The sequence below is a fragment of the Citrus clementina genome, unplaced genomic scaffold, assembly GCF_000493195.1.
Source record: "Citrus clementina cultivar Clemenules unplaced genomic scaffold, Citrus_clementina_v1.0 scaffold_4, whole genome shotgun sequence".
In the NCBI taxonomy this organism is placed as follows: Eukaryota; Viridiplantae; Streptophyta; class Magnoliopsida; order Sapindales; family Rutaceae; genus Citrus; species Citrus x clementina.
In genome coordinates, this window is record NW_006262274.1 from 5304137 (window position 1) to 5325114 (window position 20978).

General features: G+C 35.4%; 3 protein-coding genes across 8 annotated transcripts in view; 1 reads left to right on the top strand and 2 right to left on the bottom strand.

The window, feature by feature from the left end:
- The window catches only part of LOC18044340 (pumilio homolog 5), a 10308-nt gene extending 756 nt beyond the window's left edge, over positions 1-9552 (top strand). For 2 of the 5 annotated variants that reach the window (XM_024185326.1, XM_024185325.1), the window contains exons 2-10: positions 990-1674; positions 1756-3203; positions 3304-3445; positions 3543-3650; positions 4821-5033; positions 5154-5264; positions 6907-7101; positions 8455-8626; positions 9477-9552. In XM_024185326.1, coding sequence (XP_024041094.1) covers positions 1027-1674; positions 1756-3203; positions 3304-3445; positions 3543-3650; positions 4821-5033; positions 5154-5264; positions 6907-7101; positions 8455-8626; positions 9477-9499 — 3060 coding nt within the window. In that variant the 5' untranslated portion in view covers positions 990-1026 and the 3' untranslated portion in view covers positions 9500-9552. Of the gene's footprint in view, positions 1-6; positions 1675-1755; positions 3204-3303; positions 3446-3542; positions 3651-4820; positions 5034-5153; positions 5265-6906; positions 7102-8454; positions 8627-9447 lie in introns of those variants that run through there. The other 3 variants (XM_024185324.1, XM_006436323.2, XM_006436322.2) reach the window with 3 other exon arrangements.
- Positions 9553-11790: 2238 nt separating this feature from the next.
- On the bottom strand, positions 11791-15277 carry LOC18044341 (probable nucleolar protein 5-2). 2 transcript variants are annotated; one of them, XR_002906103.1, is made up of 9 exons: positions 14997-15277; positions 14869-14910; positions 14551-14730; positions 14310-14474; positions 13559-13759; positions 12707-13204; positions 12495-12629; positions 11989-12404; positions 11791-11899 (listed from the first exon to the last, which is right to left on the bottom strand). XR_002906103.1 is itself a non-coding variant. In XM_006436325.2 (8 exons), exons 1-8 carry the CDS (start codon positions 15072-15074, stop codon positions 12045-12047), a joined length of 1659 nt encoding a protein of 552 aa, XP_006436388.1. In that variant the 5' UTR covers positions 15075-15277; the 3' UTR covers positions 11791-12044. The 2 variants fall into 2 exon arrangements, 1 of the variants encoding a protein (XP_006436388.1); XM_006436325.2 differs by having other exon boundaries at positions 11791-12404.
- Positions 15278-17343: 2066 nt separating this feature from the next.
- The window catches only part of LOC18045721 (chloroplast envelope membrane protein), a 9700-nt gene continuing 6065 nt past the window's right edge, over positions 17344-20978 (bottom strand). Inside the window, exons 4-8 of the mRNA XM_006436326.2 lie at positions 20354-20527; positions 20031-20145; positions 18607-18704; positions 18054-18189; positions 17344-17623 (exon numbers count right to left, since the gene is read on the bottom strand). Coding sequence (XP_006436389.2) covers positions 17555-17623; positions 18054-18189; positions 18607-18704; positions 20031-20145; positions 20354-20527 — 592 coding nt within the window. The 3' untranslated portion in view covers positions 17344-17554. The remainder of the gene's footprint in view (positions 17624-18053; positions 18190-18606; positions 18705-20030; positions 20146-20353; positions 20528-20978) is intronic.

The window sequence follows — 20978 nt, forward strand, 5'->3', positions numbered from 1 at the left end:
TTGACTTATATGCTTGCTTTCCCTTAAAATCATGAGTCAGTGAGTGAAGTCATGTAGATGAAGCGCCTTAAGCCTACTGACTTGGAAGTTGCAACTAGCTAGATGGCTAGATGGCATTTTGGCTGGCATGTCCAGCATATGTTGTTTGTTAGATCAGTGACATATATATATGGTTTGCCATATGTCCTGAATGGATAAGTGTGTGTTTGTCTTATTCATGACATTTTTTACTAATTTAGTTTATCAGAAACTTTGAGAGGACTTGATAAGCAGTTTGAGTTATGGTTCAATGATAGGATTGGTGGTGGTTAAAACATTTATGCAATAAGATCTCAATACTTTTTGGAGAATGGAAATGCAGATTCGTTTTATATGCATGGTTGCAATATTTTCTTTATGAACCTGTATGTCAATTTTTATTCCATTTCCATGAGTTACTAGGTAATGGATGTGAATAATCAAATGATTTAGACTATTATGCATCTTTCATATTGTTGACTGGGCTTAATTGATACTGAACTAGTTTCCATTTTGAATCATATGAGGAGACTTATCATTATGTGTGAGTATGATTAAAAAGACAAAGTTCCATTTTAGTAATTTTATCCATTCTTATGAGCCACAATTCACATTTGAAAGTCATATAAAATATGACTTTTACATGGATGGATTATTGATTTTTTATCATCACTGCACACATGATATTTCCTTTTATTCGTTGATGTTCTATCAGTCTCATATCTGTAGCAGCATTTCCCGTCAGAATATATTGGTTTTCCTGGAAACCACTTGTTTAAGTATTAATACTGATTAGCTAATTGTGCTATTATATTGTCATCCATCCTACCGCATGATGCAGGTTGTGTGCAGGCTCTTTTGATCGTTGTGAATGGTGATTTCGGCTTGTAGTTTGACTTTAAATTGATGAATGCTTGTATCAGCCTGGCTTAGTTTTATTGCTGGAATTAATGTAAATGCCCTTGGTTCAGGAAAAGAAAAGAGGTTTCTCGTTGTTCTGTACATAAAATGGCAACTGAGAGCCCTATGATAATGGTAGAAGGTGGTGGTGCTAGAAACTGGCATTCTTCCAAGGATTCTGCAGTTTTTGGTCCTAGATTTGAAAATATGGGAGCTGAGGAGTTGGGTTTGCTTCTGAAAGGGCAAAGATTCCGTGGAGACCAGACAGACATGATTCCTAGTCGAAGTGGTAGTGCCCCACCGAGTATGGAGGGGTCAATTGCAGCTATTGGGAACCTTCTAGCTAAACATAACTCTAGTACGAATGCAAGCTTGGAAAGTTTAAGCAATGCTCTTGGAAATTATGAATCTGAGGAGCAGTTACGTTCACATCCAGCCTATTTTGCGTATTACTGCTCTAATGTGAACTTGAACCCAAGACTTCCTCCACCTCTTATGTCACGTGAGAATCGGCGGTTGGTACGTCATATGGGTTCCTCTGGCAGCAATTGGAGGTCGACTTCTGTAGACGATGCTGGCAATGGAACGTTGCATTTGTCTCGAAGTTCCCTTTCTACCCATGAGGAGGAGCCAGAGGAGGATAGGTCCCCAAGACAAGCTTCTGACAATTTGTCAGAAATCAGTTCTGCCTTTTTTCCAGGACAGAAATCAACTTCTTTGGTTGGGCGGCATAAAAGTTTGGTTGATTTAATACAGGTAATTTGATTACGTATTGTCTATCTTTTTATTTTGGTTGCTTGATGTTTAGCATTAAGCTTTTGTTTGCTTAATTTGTAGGAAGATTTCCCTCGTACCCCTTCTCCTGTATTTAACCAGTCTCGTTCCTCAAGTCATGCGACAGAAGAGCTAATTGATCTCGACGTCCACGCTATTTCATTGGATGTTTCTTCTATGAATATTTCAGAAGCACCAGAAGCAAATGGCTCTGCTGATGTTCATGTGGATCCATGTGTTATGGATCCACAAGATATTGCATTGATATCCAATAACGGTCCAGCAGCAGTGTCTTTTTCTAGCTCACCATGCCCTGATGGGACAGAGACCTCACGCAACCCACGAATTGATGATACAAACTCTAAAAATGCTGGATTGGAGGATGTTGCATCAGTTAGTGCTGCTTCTCAGTTAGATGTCTCCCGAGCAGAGTCTAGAATGAGAAAGAAACAAGAAGAGCAGAAATATCAAGGAAGAATTATGATGCAACAGTATCCATCTGCACAACAAGGTTTCCAGTATCAGGTTCAGGGAGTTCAGGGCCAAGCTGTTTCACTGGGAATGAATAATGCACATAATGGTATGGATAAAAACTCCTATGGTCATGGTAAATTCTCTTCTTTTGAGGCGCAGCCATCAATGAATTCACCTGGTCTCACTCCCCCCTTGTATGCATCAGCTGGTACATATATGCCATCCGGAAATCCGTTTTACCCTAGTTTTCAGCCTTCTGGTCCTGGTGTATATCCTTCACAATACAATGTGGGTGGATATGCTCTGAACTCTGCCCATTTCCCGCCATTTGTGGCTGGATATCCATCTCAAGGTCCAGTTCCTATGCCGTTTGATGCTACTTCAGGCTCAAGCTTTAATATTCGAACTACTAGTGTTTCAACAGGGGAGGGCATACCGCATATTGGTAGTACCCAACATCAAAAGTTTTATGGACATCAAGGACTAATGCTACAATCTCCTTTTGTGGATCCTCTTCATATGCAATACTTTCAACATCCTTTTGGAGATGCATACAATGCTTCAGTTCAGCATCGGTTGGCATCAAGTGGTGTTAATGGAGCTCTGGCAGACCCTTCCTCAAAGAAAGAGCCAATTGTTGCTGCTTATATGGGTGATCAAAATCTTCAGTCTTCATTAAATGGGGGTCCAAGCATATCAAATCCAAGAAAAGTAGGAATGCCTGTTGGTGGTTACTATGGAGGTCTCCCAGGCATGGGTGTTATGGGTCAATTCCCAACTTCACCTATTGCCAGTCCAGTGCTTCCATCATCGCCTGTTGGTTCCACAAGTCAACTAGGTCTGCGACATGAAATGAGGCTTCCTCAGGGTTTGAATAGGAATACAGGAATATACTCTGGATGGCAAGGGCAGAGAACATTTGAGGGGCAGAGAACATTTGAGGACTCTAAAAAACATTCATTTCTTGAAGAATTGAAATCCAGCAATGCCCAAAAGTTTGAGCTGTCTGACATAGCAGGGCGTATAGTTGAATTCAGGTAGGTTTTATAACGAGTTTGTTTTGCCTGCATCTGTACAATGTGATTAAAGTGCCGTCGTTGATGTGAAGGCTAATATTCCAAGCATTTTTTACTTCAGTGTTGATCAACATGGGAGTCGATTTATTCAGCAGAAGTTAGAACATTGCAGTGCTGAAGAAAAGGTTTCTGTTTTCAAAGAAGTTCTTCCACATGCTTCAAAATTAATGACTGATGTTTTTGGGAATTATGTTATTCAAAAGGTATACTTTCTAATTCTTCTAAACAGATTATCTTGCTTAACTTGTGAACTCCGATGGTGGCATGTTAGTGATTGTTGGATTTCAATTTTAATTGCAGTTCTTTGAACATGGAAGTCCTGATCAGAGGAAGGAGCTAGCAGAAAAACTTGTTGGGCAGGTCTTGCCTCTGAGTTTGCAGATGTACGGTTGTCGTGTGATACAGAAGGTATACTAGGTTTCTTACGATAAATAGTTTTATTTAGTGGTACATTAACGTCCTCTGGTGCACCTATTTCCTAGCGATTTTAGATCTATAGCAGTCTTATATCAGAGAAGATGGTACTAACCATCTCATTATTAGCCAGTTTGGTACTGGCTTCATTGTTGGAGAACTTCAAGCCTTATGTTTTAGGCCTGCAGGTGTTAAATGATTAGAAGCCTTTGAAGCAAGTTTGAACTTTCAGTTGTATGTTCCCCAGAAGGTTAGCCAATCAATAGACCACTCGTACATCTAGTCTTTAGGAATGGGCTAGAATCTCTCCTAACCTCAACCGTTTGCCTATCAAAAAGTAAGAGGATCTTTGGAGAAGCTAGATATGAAGATCTCGATTTTTGTGGGATAAGACTTATTATAATGTTGTATGTTTTATTTTTCTAAATAGTACACAAATTTAAACCAAACCACTCCCCGACCTTGGTACTTGTGAGATTTGGATCCCTGATCTCTTGTAATACCCAAGAAGTTTTACCAGTTGAGCCATTGAGCACCCACAGATAAGACTCGTTTCTTGCCTCACTTAGGGCATTGGTTTCAGTTCAAGAATATTTCTGGTTCTCCTTTATATATACAAAAACTGGGAAGCCTTTGTTAGACTGTTTTATTATTAAGTTTTATTTCTTCTAGTTCTGATTCTATTTTTGTGGGATTCTGGTCCTTTCTTGTATTCTTCTTCTCATAAATAGATTTCTGGTTCGCATAAAGATTACTTATTTCATTAATGGGAATCATTTGTCTCAGATTTGTTCAAATTTCTGAAAGTATTGAAAAATACTTTATGGCAATTCAATTGTTTTTTATGGCTTTTTGTCTAGGGTTTTTGAAGTTATATGCGATAAAGATGCTGATTTTTAGTTATTCTTTGTGTTTATATTGTTCCTTTAGTTTTTCTTGTTCATATTCTTCTTCATAATGTATGTTTAATGGAATTTTTTCTTTTGCTCTAGAATACTTGTTTGTTTTTCACTTTTACGTCGTTTGGGGCTTTGGGGGGTAGGGTTGCATTAAGTCACTATATGCTTAATGAATCCCAACAATAACCATGTATTATTTCATATCAAGTTTTAATACCATCTCTTTTATGAGTCTTGATCATTTTGCCTTGGATGTTTGTTCTAGGCCCTTGAAGTGATTGAGCTTCATCAGAAATCACAACTGGTCCTTGAGCTTGATGGCCATGTTATGAGATGTGTCCGTGATCAAAATGGAAATCATGTGATACAGAAGTGTATAGAATGTGTTCCTGCAGAGAAAATTGAGTTTATTATTTCTGCTTTTCGCGGTCAAGTTGCCACTCTTTCTACTCATCCGTATGGTTGTCGTGTCATTCAGGTAATACATCTCAATGTTTTTGGTCTGAATCCTTCAGTTTTGTTTCTGAGCGTAGGAAAGATTAAGATACTAGTATGTTGGCCGTTTTAGCCGCACAATAATGCATCTGGTTTTCAATAGAGAGTTCTGGAGCATTGTTCAGATGAGCAACAAGGTCAATGCATAGTGGACGAAATCTTGGAATCTGCTTTTGCTCTGGCTCAGGACCAGTATGGCAACTATGTCACCCAGGTTGGTATTGTGTGGTTAGTGGTTTTTGCTTAATTCTTTTAATATGGGCTTATGATGTTAATTGTTTATAAATACTCAATAGTTATCTTATTTTAAAAAAATGATGTTAATTGTTTATTTACTCTGAAAATTAAAAATAAGTATCAAAACTGTGGCATCAGCTGTTACTTACAGAGCTTACAAACTATCTTTCAGAGTATTGTATTTTGTTTTGATTCTTGTTCCTACATATAAATAGTTTGTCATTACAAACCTGAACCACCTTTGACCTAGTTGATCGGCAAGCTCATCTGTATGGATTGGACCTGTGGATTTTCTTTGTTATTAGCAAAAAGATTTATGGTGTAGAAGATCCTTCATCAGTCAATTCGTGGGTCTGTGATAAAACTGTTTCCATCGTTAGCTTGTATAAAAGATCAACTTCTAGATAGTGAAAATCAATGATGTATAGTTGTATACTGTCTCAAAACTGACTGAAAGGTAAACTAAATTACAAAATTATCCCAGGATCCCTTCCTAAAAGAAATGAGTGAAGAAGAATTTTTGAATCCTCGAGCTCCTTAGAAATAGGGGTTGACGAGGAAGCTTGTAATTGAAATTGAACTTTATCCCTCGAAAAATTGACATTTTTCACAATAGTCTGAAAAAGTCCTTCTATCTTGTTCCTGCCGAATCATCCAGGAAATTGCTAAAACTGTGCATTTCCATAGTACTTTACACCCCTACCAAAAGCTTGGAGGTCTTCGGAATGCATAAGCTGTATGAGATTTGAATGACCCGCATTATTTTAGGCGATTGGATTAGTTTTAACCATAGGACAAGGATCATTCAAAGTCTAAAACAACTGCATCATAATAGAAAACTAAAGTTTACTATGATTGCTATACATAATTTTTCCTCTATGAAATGGGACACCTTAGAGAAGATCTTGGGCCAAATGAAAGAACAAAACTGCATAGAAGAAACGAAGCATGTTGACTTTTCCTGAGAAACAAATTATTGCAGGATGCCAAAGATGTCTTCCTGTCTTTAGAAACCCATTTTCCCAGTTCTCAGTGGATGTTAGGTGAGGATTTCTGGATTATTATTGTGGTTTTAGCCATTTGCCTAATGGAAGGAAAACAATCCAGGATCTTTTGAAAAATCTGAAACTGATGCTTCCTTTATTATTGTAGATCTTAAATTGGTGGTCTTATTTGTGTCTCTAACCTGGCAAAGCAACTTTTAGATATATTCGTTAGTCTCACCTTCATATCTTGTGGGTGTTCGATTGTCATCAACCTTTAGAAAGATGTCTTTATGGGGTCTTTTGCCCCGCTTTGTTAATGTGGATTGATAATTTTAAGCCTTTTCTAAAGGACATAGTTTAATGGCTCTTATTCCTATGTCATCCTTAAATTATGTTGTTTCCTATCAACAAAAAGAAAGATAAAAGAATGGTGGACTTGGCCGCATGAATAATTGGCTTGGCTGTGTATGCTTTCAAGTTGAGTACTCCATAGAGGGTTTTGTTTTCGGTTTCAGGTAGTCAAGTTGAGTACTCCATAGACTAAATTTCATCAACATTTTTCTGTTTCTGCGTGGTATTTCCAATATCTTGTGGAACTGACTCTGATATCAAGTTGACTTGTTGTACTTGCAGCATGTTCTGGAGAGGGGAAAGTCTTATGAACGAACCCAAATTTTAAGCAAGTTGGCTGGGAAAATTGTACAGATGAGTCAGCATAAATATGCATCAAATGTAATTGAGAAATGTTTGGAGTATGGTGATACTGCTGAACGGGAGCTCCTGATTGAAGAGATTCTTGGGCAATCTGAAGAAAATGACAATTTGTTGGTGAGTAAAAGCAAAAACTTAAATTTCGTGCTCTACTGCTAATACTTTAATGCCTGAACTTTTTTGCATTATGTTTGGTTAGATCAACCAAGAGCTGGTGCTATTGGTTTTGGTTGAATCTAGACATATGTCTAATATCGGTACAGACTTAAGATGCAAAACTAGTTTGCCTTGGATTAATGAACTATATTGGCTCACCCTTAATTGTTCTTTTGGCTTTTGATCTATTATCTAAATGTGGACAACTTTACTTTGCACAACAATGGGAGTCTGACTTTAATTGAGCTATAATTTTATTTTTATCAGTACTATAAGAGCAGACTTGCTGGATCAATGCTTATATGCCTAACATCCTGGACAGAGCATTAAATCTCTGTCAGTTGGCAGTACTTTCGAAGTAAATCTCATATATTCCACTCAACACAACTCAGTCCGGCCATGTTTCTTTTTTCCAATCTTATTTTTATTTCAGTTATACCGCTGCCCTGCTAGAGAAGTAATACCAAATGTTTGTTCTGTTCAAAACTTAACGAGGTATTGATTGATGTATAACTCACAAATAGGATTAGGAACTAGTTCGGGTATTATTAATTTGCTTAGAAACAAATGATAATTTGGTATTCTAATTTTTCAGATTTATTTTCATTTCATTGTTCCTCTTTGGTCTGGATGAGGCTTTATCACATGATAATGTTCCGCTTATTTTTAATTCTGTTCGGAACTAGACAGTTGCTTTTACAAGGGCATTGTATGTTGTTTGCCTTGTAGTATATCTTGGGTTTTTGCATATGATTTTTTTTTTTTAAATTTTCTAATTTTTATCTTGTATTGAATGGTGTCCTCCTAGTTTCTGTTTTAGAATATGCAAGTTTCATACTTAAAATTGCATGTAACCAAAAATGCTGGCTGGATCAAGCTCATGCTTTCCCTTCCCTTGCTGCGCTGATTCTAATTATTAACCAACCACCAAGTTCAGCACGTAATTATGGCAAATAAATATCGTTTTTTCACCAATCATAATCTCAGATCTTCATGGTATGCTGATTTGTGCAGCTTTTCCTAAGCTTAGAAAATACGAGAATAATGGGATGTAATATCATTTTGTTGTTAATTTAGTAAAATAATTCTCCTTCTTAAGCTTCTCTTTCTTTCTTTTCTTTTTATATTTTTCATGAACTTCTTGTGAACTAGTTGTAGCATCTGATGTCATGTTGACTAGAAGTGTCAATATCTTAATAGGATTGTCATTAGCTTATTTTAGCTTATTTTAAATGGAATTTCTCAGTGTAGACAGTATTTCAATTTTTATCTGGGTTTTGCTGACTCTTTTCTCTTCCAATTTCTATACCCTAGGTAATGATGAAGGACCAATATGCAAATTATGTGGTTCAGAAGATTCTGGAAAAATGCAATGAGAAACTGCGAGAAACATTAATCAGTCGTATCAGAGTTCATTGTGATGCCTTGAAGAAATATACCTATGGTAAACACATAGTTGCTCGGTTTGAGCAACTTTATGGTGAAGGTGCGTAAATTCTCTTTTTGATTTCATGAAGGTGTGTATATTTTGTTTGATAGGGTATTTATGTTTTTGCATTTAGGCACAGATCACATATGACTGAAAGACTTTAATTTCTTTGTGAGAAAGTTCTAGATTATCTTCTAAACAACAAATACCGTTAAGTACCAGTTATAATAAAGTTTTTTCTTCACACAGTTACCATTATTATCACCTTTCATTCCTGTGAAAGCAACCCATTACGCCCTAGGATTTGGTTTTGCCCGAAGCATCGGACCAATGATTACCCATGACTTCCGGGTACCACTAGTGCCACATCATTTCTGTTATGTTCATTCTATTACCACTGTTCATCATCAAATCAACAAATATGTTGCACAATATGAAGCTCTTTCTTCATAGTACCGTCAACATCACCGTCTTTCTGATATACAATATCACTCCCACGTATGTGCTTGTTAAATCCCAGCTAAATGTAGCATCCACTGCATCTATATCCATTTCAACATATTAAGCGGTTGCGTGATATTTAAGATTTTTCTTTGTATAACTATCAGCTCCAACATATTACCATTTATACGATAGTCCAGGACACCATTTTCACATGCATTCTTTGATCAGTATGTGAACATGGGATCGACGATAGGCGATCGCATTCCTTGTTCCAACATTAACACCCAAGGTTTGGGGTTTAGGATCTTCTGTTGGTATCGCACTGTATTATTGTTGCTTACACTTTATTGCAATATATACGACTTCTAGAAATGCTCCATTATGCATTCCAAGTGCTATTGATACGCTAATTGCTTGAATCGAATTCACTGTAGAATGCTGATGTCCGATCACTGACATGCAGAAAGCCAACCCTCGGAAGCGTAGAATGGAAAGTGGAACTTTGTTCGAATTTCCGGCAAACTCGCGTGTAGACAAAAGCATACACAATACAAGCAGAATTGCTGGGGGCTCAAAAGCGTGAGATGAGCAAAGCCTCGTATCATTCTTTTGCAAAACCATGCCGCTCGGGTGGCTGATCATAATAGTTGCCAGTTTGATAGTAGTAAGTAAATAGATGCAAATAACATATATATATATATATATATATATATATATAATCTATGAATTATCTTCATACTCTTGTGTTTATGTAAACCTGTCTATAGAAATAATTAATGGTGATTGGTCTGATAGTAAGTGTGCTTGGATTTTTGCTTTGCAAAATTGTTGGGTCTATAAAGAAGGTAGCAGTTTTATTTGCTTCATTGATATTGTGTTTTCAAGTTTGGCTCATTTGGAAAATTAAATCTTTCGATTCCTCCTGAGTGGGATCAAAACCCTTGCATCTGTTGTGCTATTTAAGTACTTTACCCAGTTTTGTTATCAGACACTAAAATAAAATCCGTTAACGAAGGAGACAGCAGCAAAATTCGGGGCCTGGTCCGACTCGGCACGGGCTCAGTGGACTTGAGTAAGACCGGATGCATAAGGGTTAAGTGCTTGTTGGTGTAGTTTATAAGTGTTTGTTTAATCTCATAAGGTTTAATTAAAATTTTTGTTATTATTTAATTTTTTTTAATAAAATTTTTGAAGATTAAATAAGTTATTTTATTTTTATTTGTAAAAGTTTAAATTTTATGGTTTTGGAAATAGAGATTGAAAAGTTTATTTTTTTAAAATGTTAAAATATTTAAAATATTATTTATTTAATAATCTTATTTTATTTATTTATGTTATAATTTTGAAAATTTTATTTATTAAAGTAATTTTTAATTTTAATAAAATTTATTATTGACAATTAAACAATTAAAATTTTTGAATAAAAGTTTTATCAATAAAAATTTAACTTAAATAAATTTTACTCCAAAAACTGTACTGAATGGAGCTAGGGGATATTCGTTCTTGATTTTTTTGGGAAATAAAGAGGGGTTTATTTGGAATTAACAATAATTAGAGGGGTAGTTTATGAAATTAACTAAAAACACCTAGAAGGGGTGCTCGGCTGAGCAATATCCCGGCCCAATGGTGGGAGGGCCGAGCTGGGCTTTAATATTTTAATCCCGGACTCATTCTTCATCTTTTTCTTCTTTTATAAACCCGTTTATAATTAAAATCTCAACTCAATCCAAAAGGCAAACTAAAAACATTTACTTTCTTTCTTCGGTAAAAGTTTATTTAGTCTCTATATTTTAAGATTAGTGTCTGTTTAGTCTCTGTATTTTTTAAAATGTTTCAAAACATCCATGCCGTTAAAGTATTGATACCCCTACTGTTACTTTTTATTTCTTTTGGCTTACTTTTGTAATATTATCCTTTTATAACAATTTTTTTTGGACATTAAAAAAAAATAATTAAATTACCAATTTCACCCTAGAAGATAAAAAAATTATATTAATTTTTTTACAAGCACTATTTGCACACTTGGTAGTTTGCATACAATTTTTGACAATTAAAAATTAATTTTTTTTAATTTTTTAAGGTTAAATTGGTAATTTTATTATTTTATTTTTATTAATATCCAAAAAAAATTATTATAAAAGGGTAATATTGTAAAAGTAAGCCAAAAGAAATAAAAAGTAATAATTTAATTATTGACAATTAAAAATTAATATAATTTTTTTAGGGTGAAATTAGTAATTTAATTATTTCTTTTTATTAATGTCCAAACAAAAAAATTATTATAAAATGGTAATATTATAAAAGTAAGTCAAAAGAAATAAAAAATAACGGTAGGAGTATCAATACTTTAACGGCATGAATGTTTTGAGGCATTTTTAAAAATACAAGGACTAAACGAACACTAATCTTAAAATATAAGGACTAAATGAGCTTTTACCCTTCTTTCTTTACAACTATCAAAATAGTTTAAAAACTTATTTCTTTCAAACAAATTTAAAAAATTAAGGCTTCGAGAAACCTAGCCCGAAGGCCGGGCTTAAGTCTAAAAATGCCCAGTCAGGCCCGACCTCATCCGGCTTATTTGCTATCTCTAACTAAAATGTAGAGAGTTATACTTGGATCAAACTGGATTGAGTTGGGATACGATTGAACATAATCCTTACAAATTATAGCTAGCTTTCTCCGGACTACGCCCAAAACCAGTAATTCAACTTACATTGCTAGCCGAATAACCAAAATTGTGAGAATTAATCTTCGCACAATGAGTGCACACAACATTTCAAACGTATAAGTTGATTGCAAAATATTGGTGTAATAACAAAGTCTTCCATGGGAGATAATCTCTTCCAACTACAACCATTGGGACACCATTGGTACTTGAATACACTACATTTAAAGATCAAACGGAAAAAGATTCAATAGAAACTGGAAAATTGAAAAAAGAAGTGAACAAAAACCAAATTTTACATAAGTACCTGAGTAGTTGAAAAAAATTGTTAGGTTTCCAGTCACCAAAACTACCCAGAAACTATCAATCCTTATTTTTCCGCTTCTTCTTCTTCTTCTTCTCCTTCTTACTTGGTGTTTCCGACTCCTCTTCATTATCTTCAGAATGTTTTCTCTTCTTTTTCTTCTTCTTCCCTGCATCGATGCTCTCCTCATCGGCCTCAGCTTCTTGTTTTTTCTTTTTCTTGTCTTTTTTAACCGAATCTTCATTTTCTGCCTTGGCATCGCCATTTGCATCCTTGTCATCGGCTTTCTTGCTGTTTTTCTTTTTCTTTTCTTTCTTCTCTTCACTGACAACAATCTCCTGTGATGCTTTCTCTACCTCATTTCCATCAGCAGCATTTTCCGTTAGACCAAGAACGGAATCCGCTGCAGGATTATAAGTCTGCAAAAAGCAGATTAAACAAACATAGTCTTCTCTAGGAGGACCAAAAAGAAATTTGAGAAAGGAAAGGAAAGAGGTAAAAAGGCAGACCTTGGCAGCAGTTATCATTGCCCCAGGCCCCTTCTTTCGGTCCTTGTCATAAACTTCAAGCTTAGGCTTTCCTTTAGCAGACCCAGCAGCACGACTCAATTCTTTGCCTTCAAGATTCCTGAGCCGTGCTTCAAGCTGCAAATAATTGTGCGTGAGAAACTTGTTCACATAACAAAAAGTAGGCAAGAATGAATCAAATGTTTGTAGCATACCTTGGCACGATTCTCCAGTCCCATAGAGTTATCTTGGTCATCACCAAGAGCATCACATCGAATTGCTAATGCAGTTTTGGCCGCAAGTGACCGGGAAATTTTGCCCTTATGCTTTGGGGCTGCCTGACCAACAAGGGACGCATGGTAGATAAGCCCGTACTTGGGAGTTGCATGCTTAGTCTTCAGTGCTCTGAAAAGAGCCTTTTCTGCACCAAGAATCTGAACAGTACTCCCAGGCTGCTTCGCAAGATTCAACAAGCTGCCTCCATGGGCAATGAGGCGAGCTCCAACAAGCTCTCCGACAAGAGCAGTCAAATTTGGAGCAACTGTATTCATTCTACTTTTCAGATAGTCATACAGTTGAGCTCTGTACTCAGCAAGAGACAGAACCTGGTTACAAAGTTCTTTAATGTTCAACAAATCAAGATCACTAACTTCCGTTCCCATGGAAATCATAGCTGCCTCTTTCAACCCTGCCTCTACTTCTTCGGGCAAAATCTAGAAATATCAGACAAGGCAAAAAAATAAAATGATGAGAATGACCAACTTGATCTGTCCTCTACAAAAATAAAAAGAGGGGAAAAAAAAAGCAGAGATTTAAATTTATGTCAACACAATGGTTATATCACTTAACTATGATATTATTACACCGTAACAAACTCTCAAACAAAGAAGTTTATGTAGGAGTGTTCACTAACCAAAATGTCACATCGGCCTAAATTTAGGACAAACAAATAGACAAGGCACATGTGAATAGATAGCTTTAAAAAATTTTGCAAGTCACCAAATGAAATTGAAACCTTTAATACGAACACTACGCAATTACCATAAGTAAACCAATCCAAAATCTACCTCAGAAAAGTCAAGCTTTGCAGCATTAGTGCGGTTGCCCATAAACTTCACGGCTTTAGCATACAGGATATTGTCTTGGATGATCTTTGTAAGCTCCGGAAAATGCCATCCATACCACTCACGAACACGCATCGCATAGGTATTGAGCTCTTTATCAAGATCGTCAAGCAAACCAATTGCCTGAATGATCATTGTATCCACCTAAAACAAGAACCAGAACTAGAGTTTCAGCCCCAAGTCAGAAGATTAGACTAAAAGACCATTATGTTTATCTAACAATCAAAAACTCAAAATACTCCTACCCCTTGCTGGCCAAAGCAGACACAATATTTAACATTTTAAACAATACCGGTGATTGAATTTTAGTTCATCTAGGACCAACTTGTCCTTAAAAGAGAATTGAATCCTCAAACAAAAACAAAGAGATAATAGTATATTAATTGTTAACACTTTGTGGACAAAAGGCAAGCAATTGGTTTCAGAAAGGAAATAGCAGAGAAATATGTAAGTATTTACACAAAAGCACACACATATGTTTACACATAAACCAGGCCCTCACACACACAGTCAGTAACTGGGCTGCAAAACACGAGATATGAATCCCTTTCAATACCCTAATAATCTACCCACAGATCAAACCATAGACCTTTCACTTATAAAAATGTCAGTCAATTAATTTCAATTAAGAACGAAAACAACTTCTTTAACTTATGATAAGCAGATGAAAAGGGAATTAACATACAAAAATTACCTTGTCAGCACTGAACTTGAGCTTGTATCTAGACAAGCTATGAGACAAACCCAAACTCATTGGTTGAATATCTTGAACAGCTAGACCTGATATGAGCTCTGTCAACTGACTCCTCACACCTCTCATCAACTCCATCACAGCATTGTTGTGAACACATTCTATTTTCTGCAAAAACAAAAAATACTATAACACAAAAGAAGAAGCAAACAACATTAAAAAAAAAATACAAAAAAAAATTAACCAGTTTGTCCTTGATTGCATTTCCAAGCTTCGAATCGGCCACACCTAATGTTTCACCGTCACAGTGAGCGCGCAGGAATTTACGAAGATCTTTGGTGGGTTTGCTTTCCAGCAAGCATGTAGCTGCTTTCAGAGCTTCTGATGTATTCTCAAACTTTGAAAAAGCTTTCAGCTTCACAATCTGTTGTAGGATATCAAGGAACAGTTAGATTTTCATTCTCAAAGTTAAGCATAAAATTTTTAAAAAATGCCCATTTGAAATTCCCATATGTTTCAAACATTTCATATAAAGGGCAAGCTTAAAAAAGGGGAAAATTACCTGTCTAGCAGAATCTGGCCTGTTAAACTCTTGCCCCAAACCCTGAAGCAACGCCAAGTTAAAATCAATAGCAGAGTAAAAATGGCGAAACAAGGTTATTGCGTTTGTATTAAAGATTATTAATTTACCTCAAATTTAGAGAGCTTCCCTTCGTCCAATACTTTAAAAAGGGCAAAACCCGCCGCAGTTTCGAATAAAACTAACATTTTTTTCTTCTGTTTAGCAAGAGCTTTGTTTCGAAGAAGAGGACGAATAAGAAGAAGGGGGCACCGGCGACGGCGTGACTGTGAGGTGACGGAGTGATAGCGCCGGCGGTGTGAATTGATAGTGATTGACTGAGACGGATAGTAAGAGTGGCTGTGAGTCAGGGTTTAGGGTTTTGTTTTTGAAAAGAGTTGAGGTGTAATTCTCAGTTTTGTCCTCTGTGTTTTGGGTTATTTGCAACTAGATGGCGAAGATGCGTTTATTAATGAAGACCCCCCTACGTGATTTTAGTGTTTAGTTGGCCACTTGGCCTCTGTTTAGGGATGGCAATTGTACCCGCAAACCCGCAAATCCGTCCAAACCCACCCGCCAAAACCCGCCCGTTGCGGGTAATTTTACCCATTGCGGGCGGGTTTAGTATTATAAATTAAAACCCGCACATGGATGCGGGTGGGTTTGGTATTAACTTTATATCCAGTGGATACCCGCATGGATATCCACCAAACCCGCAATATTTTTTTCAAATATTTTTAATTTAATTTTAATCTAAAAATGTATAAAGAAAATAATGTCATTAATTAAATTACCAAATAGCCAAAGGCTCAAAGTTGTGTATGTGTGTATGTGGCCTATATCCTATTCTAAAGTCATAATCTAAAGAAAACTAAAGGTATTTTCCTTCGAATTAGTATTTGAAAATATTAATCTTAATTATTATTATAGGCATTGTGTTGGATGGGTGCTTATGGTGGTGAATGAAATGAATATCTTCTCTTGGAGCTTGTTTTAAATGATAATATGAAATGTAATTATTATTTTTAGATACTAATTTGTGTTTTTTAAATGGATTTGTGTAATTTATACTTAAATTTGAGAATTTGTGTTGAATTGATGTGGAAATTTTAATTTTTCATTTACATTATTTAAATATAAAATCGAGTATGTTATATGGAATTTGAGGTTATTATTATAAATTTATATATTAAACATTTGTGATTTTAAATACGGAAACCCGCAAAAAATCCGCCGGATACCATTGCGGGTTTAGTAATTGTTAAAACCCGCTGCGGGTGGGTTTTTGTAAAAAAATTAAAACCCGCTGCGGGTTGCAGATGGGTTTGGTAATTTAAATTTTGTGCGGGTTTGGGTTTGGTAATGGCAAACCCGCTGCGGGCGGTGCCCATTGCCATCCCTACCTCTGTTAGTTGGAGGAGGGTAAAATCGTAAAGCATATGAAAATTACACAGAAAATGCTCAGTTTTCAATGAAGTTAAAGGTCAAACTTAAAATATCAATAATTTATTAAAAATCGACAATATTAAGAATCTTAATATATAATCTCAATATTATGCGTTATTTATTTATTAAATAATATATTTCATAATTTATAAAATTACTTAACCCTCATTTAATAAATTAATGTTGTATCAATTAAAATTTAAATTGAAATTTAGACGGTAAAATATCTTGCATTACTCTTAAAATATGTAATATTGTTGGTTGCTTTAACCTTTGATCGACACAATGACAGTGCTTTGAAGGTGTTTGAATGAAATGTTTAGTTGAAGCTTAAAGTTTAATATCGTTGGACATTTTATTTTAGGTTTGATTTTGGAGAGACGGATATGTGAAGCAAAAGAATTGGGCGGAGTCATTGTCAGTGGGGTAAAGGATTATAAGACCAGATGTTTCTTTCTATAATTCTGTCCTGGAAGTTTGCTGAAGATAAAACGAAATCATGAGGGGTAAAATTGTCATAATACGGTAGTTGTAGTTTTGGCGCCAAAAGTGAGTGCAGGTTTCAGGGGCTTCAGGCCTTGATTTTGCTAAAGGACATTTGGTACTTTCGTGGTCAACTAACAGTCAACAAGAAAAATTAACCGAAGTCACCTCGCCAGGGGGGTCTTCACTAATAAACGCATCTTCGCGGTCCAGTTGCAAATAGCCCAAAACACTGGGGCAAAAACTAAGAATTACCCAACCTGACGCCCCACAAGCTGAATCCCCTTTATATGGATGGAACCAGCCATGCAGAGCAAAAGTTTGAATGCATTTTGCAAAAGATATGAAAACTGCGATGACAATATCCACTAGAAGAACATAATTCAAAGCAATATTTTATCAATATGAAAATTGACAGCTCTCGAAACATTCAGTCGCGAAAGATCATGAACAGAAAACTACCGACCAGGATGTTTTATTGCAAATCATTGTAGCACGAAAAATTTCGTAAACAATGAGCTCGTACATTCTCATGAATTGTGACCTTCATTTTAGCTAAACTTGAGACCTCATTTCATCTTCAACCGGTACTTACAAATATACATGCATGTCTATGTATAAATATAAATTAAGAAAGAAAAAAAATGGAGAAACCATAGGAGAAAATGTCAAAGAGCAAAAGCTTTAGTGTTGGTAATACTACATGCACCTTGTTTGGTATTATCTCAAATGGATAGCAAGATCTGGTTAAAAGATTCTTCTAGTGACGCCTCATCTCCTTGAATATATTTGAAACCCTTGGGGCTAGCCCTGGAAGTTTTTTAAACAACTGCAGAAAGAACACAATTAGATAATCAGAAGCTAGCTACGAAATATAGAGAGGATCCACATAAGAGGAAAGCCACCCATTCAATTATTACGGAGCACTAAATGGAATTTCCATCTAAAGGTTGATTAGATAGTGGAGAAACAAAAGTTCTGAATTGAATAAGAATCCTAAAAATATAATTCTAATTAGGTTGAAGGTTCGAGTTTCATTCGTATCAAGGTTAAGGTTCTGGTAAATCTCTTGATTGGAATAACTCAGTTTATGGATCCCACTTGAATTATTCTGATCTAGTTGACCACACCAGAGGAGATGCACAATGTACAACGGGAACTTGCCACTTCAAAGTTTCCTAATAAATTTATCTTGTTGCATGGTAAGCTATAAGAAATGAGAACAATTAAACATGCACAAGAAATTGTACAGAACATACCCAAAGCTTCACACATGCATCCATAAAAACTGGGACCACACAGACAAAAGTGATTATGGCAGACTCATCAGCTTCAATACCATAATGCTCAAGAATTATCTCCACCAGAGTCTGCCAACCAGATTCAGAATGATACCTGCATGGATAAAAATCTTTTCTCATTTTTCAGAAGCACAAAATTCACTTGCATAAACATGAACAAGGAAAAACTATTTATAATTTATATCAGAAAGAGAACTAAAATCCTGCAAGGTATTAGGCATTTGGTTACAAGAAAAGCTAAATGAACTGATATAACTTTAATGACTTTATCAACTTCTAATTTGTAAAATATTCAATGGATGGAATTCTCTTACAGTGAAGGAAATTCTTCAGAGAAGAAAATAGTTATATCTGTCATGAGAATATTCAATTTTGTAACACTCTTCAATGCAAGCCAACCTAATGAGTATAGTAATTTCTTCTTTTTTTTTTTTTGTGGGGAATAGTGAGTGTAGTAACATTAGTAAATGATAAGGACTTGTTATCCACTGTAAAGAGCAGAAAATATTACCCTAAAAAAATATCTGTAACGAGAATAATTAAGAATGCCTTCCCAGCATCTGAGATGTTATTTATTATTTTATAACCAGTAAATTTCAGCAAGGCTACCTGCAAAATTGGGAAGCAAGAAAAGAATAAAATTGTTAACAAGAATAGAAATTTTTTATGCAGATTGCGAATTTCAAAGAAAAACATATGGTTTTATGAACTAGCAGAAGGCTTGAGAAACACCAACATTCGAGTTATATACCATGAGAAGACCATATCACTTCAACCCCATTGTAATTTTCACAGGAAGTCCATAATGTTTGATGAAAGATCAAAGTAACCAAACTAATCCAGAATGATGACATCATGCCAGCTAATAATCAGCATAGTTTCTCTAATTTTTAGCAACCATGGGTTGTTCTTAAAAAAATATAATAAAAATTTTATAGCATTAAACTGAAAATTTTTACATGCTTAATCAGCAAATCAAGAAATGTTGCCAAATTCAGTCTGCAGTAATTTTTACAACATGATAGAGCAGATGATAAAAAGTATTGAGAGCTACTCTAACTCATGGAGCACAAAGGGCATGAACCCTACCCACACATTCGCACTAAACTGTTTCCCATTCATAACAATGAAGAAATAACACCTAAACTGTTTCGCCTGATTTACTGAAAGGTTACGCTTAAATAACCCAAAATAACCTTTTGGCAGGCAAGTAAATTGAATTTGTTGCAAGGTCATGCTTAAATGGATTCAAAATGATTCTATATGTTCTTTTATGGTCATTCACTTTCTTGGACTTATGGCTCATCATTTATGTTCTACCTTACCCACAACGCCGAAGGTTTGTTCCACAGATCGAATTGGATGGTCCTGTAATGTTTACATTTTGTTTCTCTTTTTGAAATGAAATAACAGTGGATCAGAAAAGAATTATTTGACTTAAAAATAGCTAGATTCTGGAAGGAACTGGAACAAGAAGAAAAAAAGATAAACTTCTCACTGATGGTGAATTGCAAATCTCAGGTTACATTCGAAGCTCCTCTACTGTACATGTTTTGATCTATTTCCCTTGCACAAATTAAATTGATGTGGATATAACTCAAATCACTAATTAATCCAGTATAATTCTTTTAATCCCCCCACCCCCCCGGGCCACAGGTAAGACAAGCAACTATTGTTTTAATTTACCATTTAGTTTTTGTATTCTATTACACTTAAAAATCATTTTTAGCGTTGACAATCAACAGCCACATAACCTTCAGCACTATGGGAAAGTCTAGACCTACAACAAGTGTCTTTAGCACTACGAAGAAAAGGATTAACCGTACAACAATAGCTAGGATAATGATAACTCTAATAACTGGGTGATGCTTTTACTATGAAAATGATTCAGGAAATAAAATAAATGAGGAAAGATAAGAATAAAAACAAACTCACTTTACTCTGATTGAAGTATAAAAGAATGAATAATGAGATCCCAAAGACCAAATCTGACCATAAATTGGCAAATGCTTTACGGTTCTCTAACCTCCTCTCATCTCTCAACTCTAACCTGTCGAAGCAATAACAAAAGCTGATGAATAAATGCACTTATTAGGATAATACTATAATCAACTTTGAACTTTATGTAATAAAGACTGCAGAAGAAGTTTTTGGGGAAATATTATTAAAGGATCTAAAATCGACAATAATAAGAACAAAAAGGAGATAGTATAAGGTATGTGAGCTCGACAATGAGCACAGAAAAAACTCAAACTTACGCTTTATCTCGTAACTCCCACCAAACCTCCTCATCAGAAAGAGGAGGAGATTTTCCAATCTCAACCTCAAGCCGGAATCTTGCTTTCTCAGTTTTTAATACCTTAACCATCTCAAGTTTTTGACTTCTTCTCACATCAAGCATCTGTGCTGCAAGTGGCACAGTCTTTACATATCTGTACAAAAAAAAATGGTTACTAGATACCTTTAGCTGAATTTATTAGGCCTACACTCAACAACAATAACAAAAACCATGTGTTCTTATACACATCTTTATGAGTCTCATAAACTGTTTAGCACAGAATGTAGGTAATGATGGCAGCCGACAAGATCAACTTCGACACTGGTGTCAGCAACTTCTGGTTGAGTAGGAACCCTAATGTGAATGAGCTAAGATGAAAAGAAACAGGTCAATCTCCAAAAAGAAAGTAGAAAAAGAAATTTATTTAATTAATTTCCTAACACAAGATGATTATTTTTGAAATCACTGAAAAACCAAAATTATCAAGAGGAAAAATTAAATTAGAATAATTTCTTACTTATCATTGGCATAAAAATATCATATATATTAATAATTAAGGGGAGAATTGTAAATTTCTCACCCCCCCCCCCCCCCCCAAAAAAAAA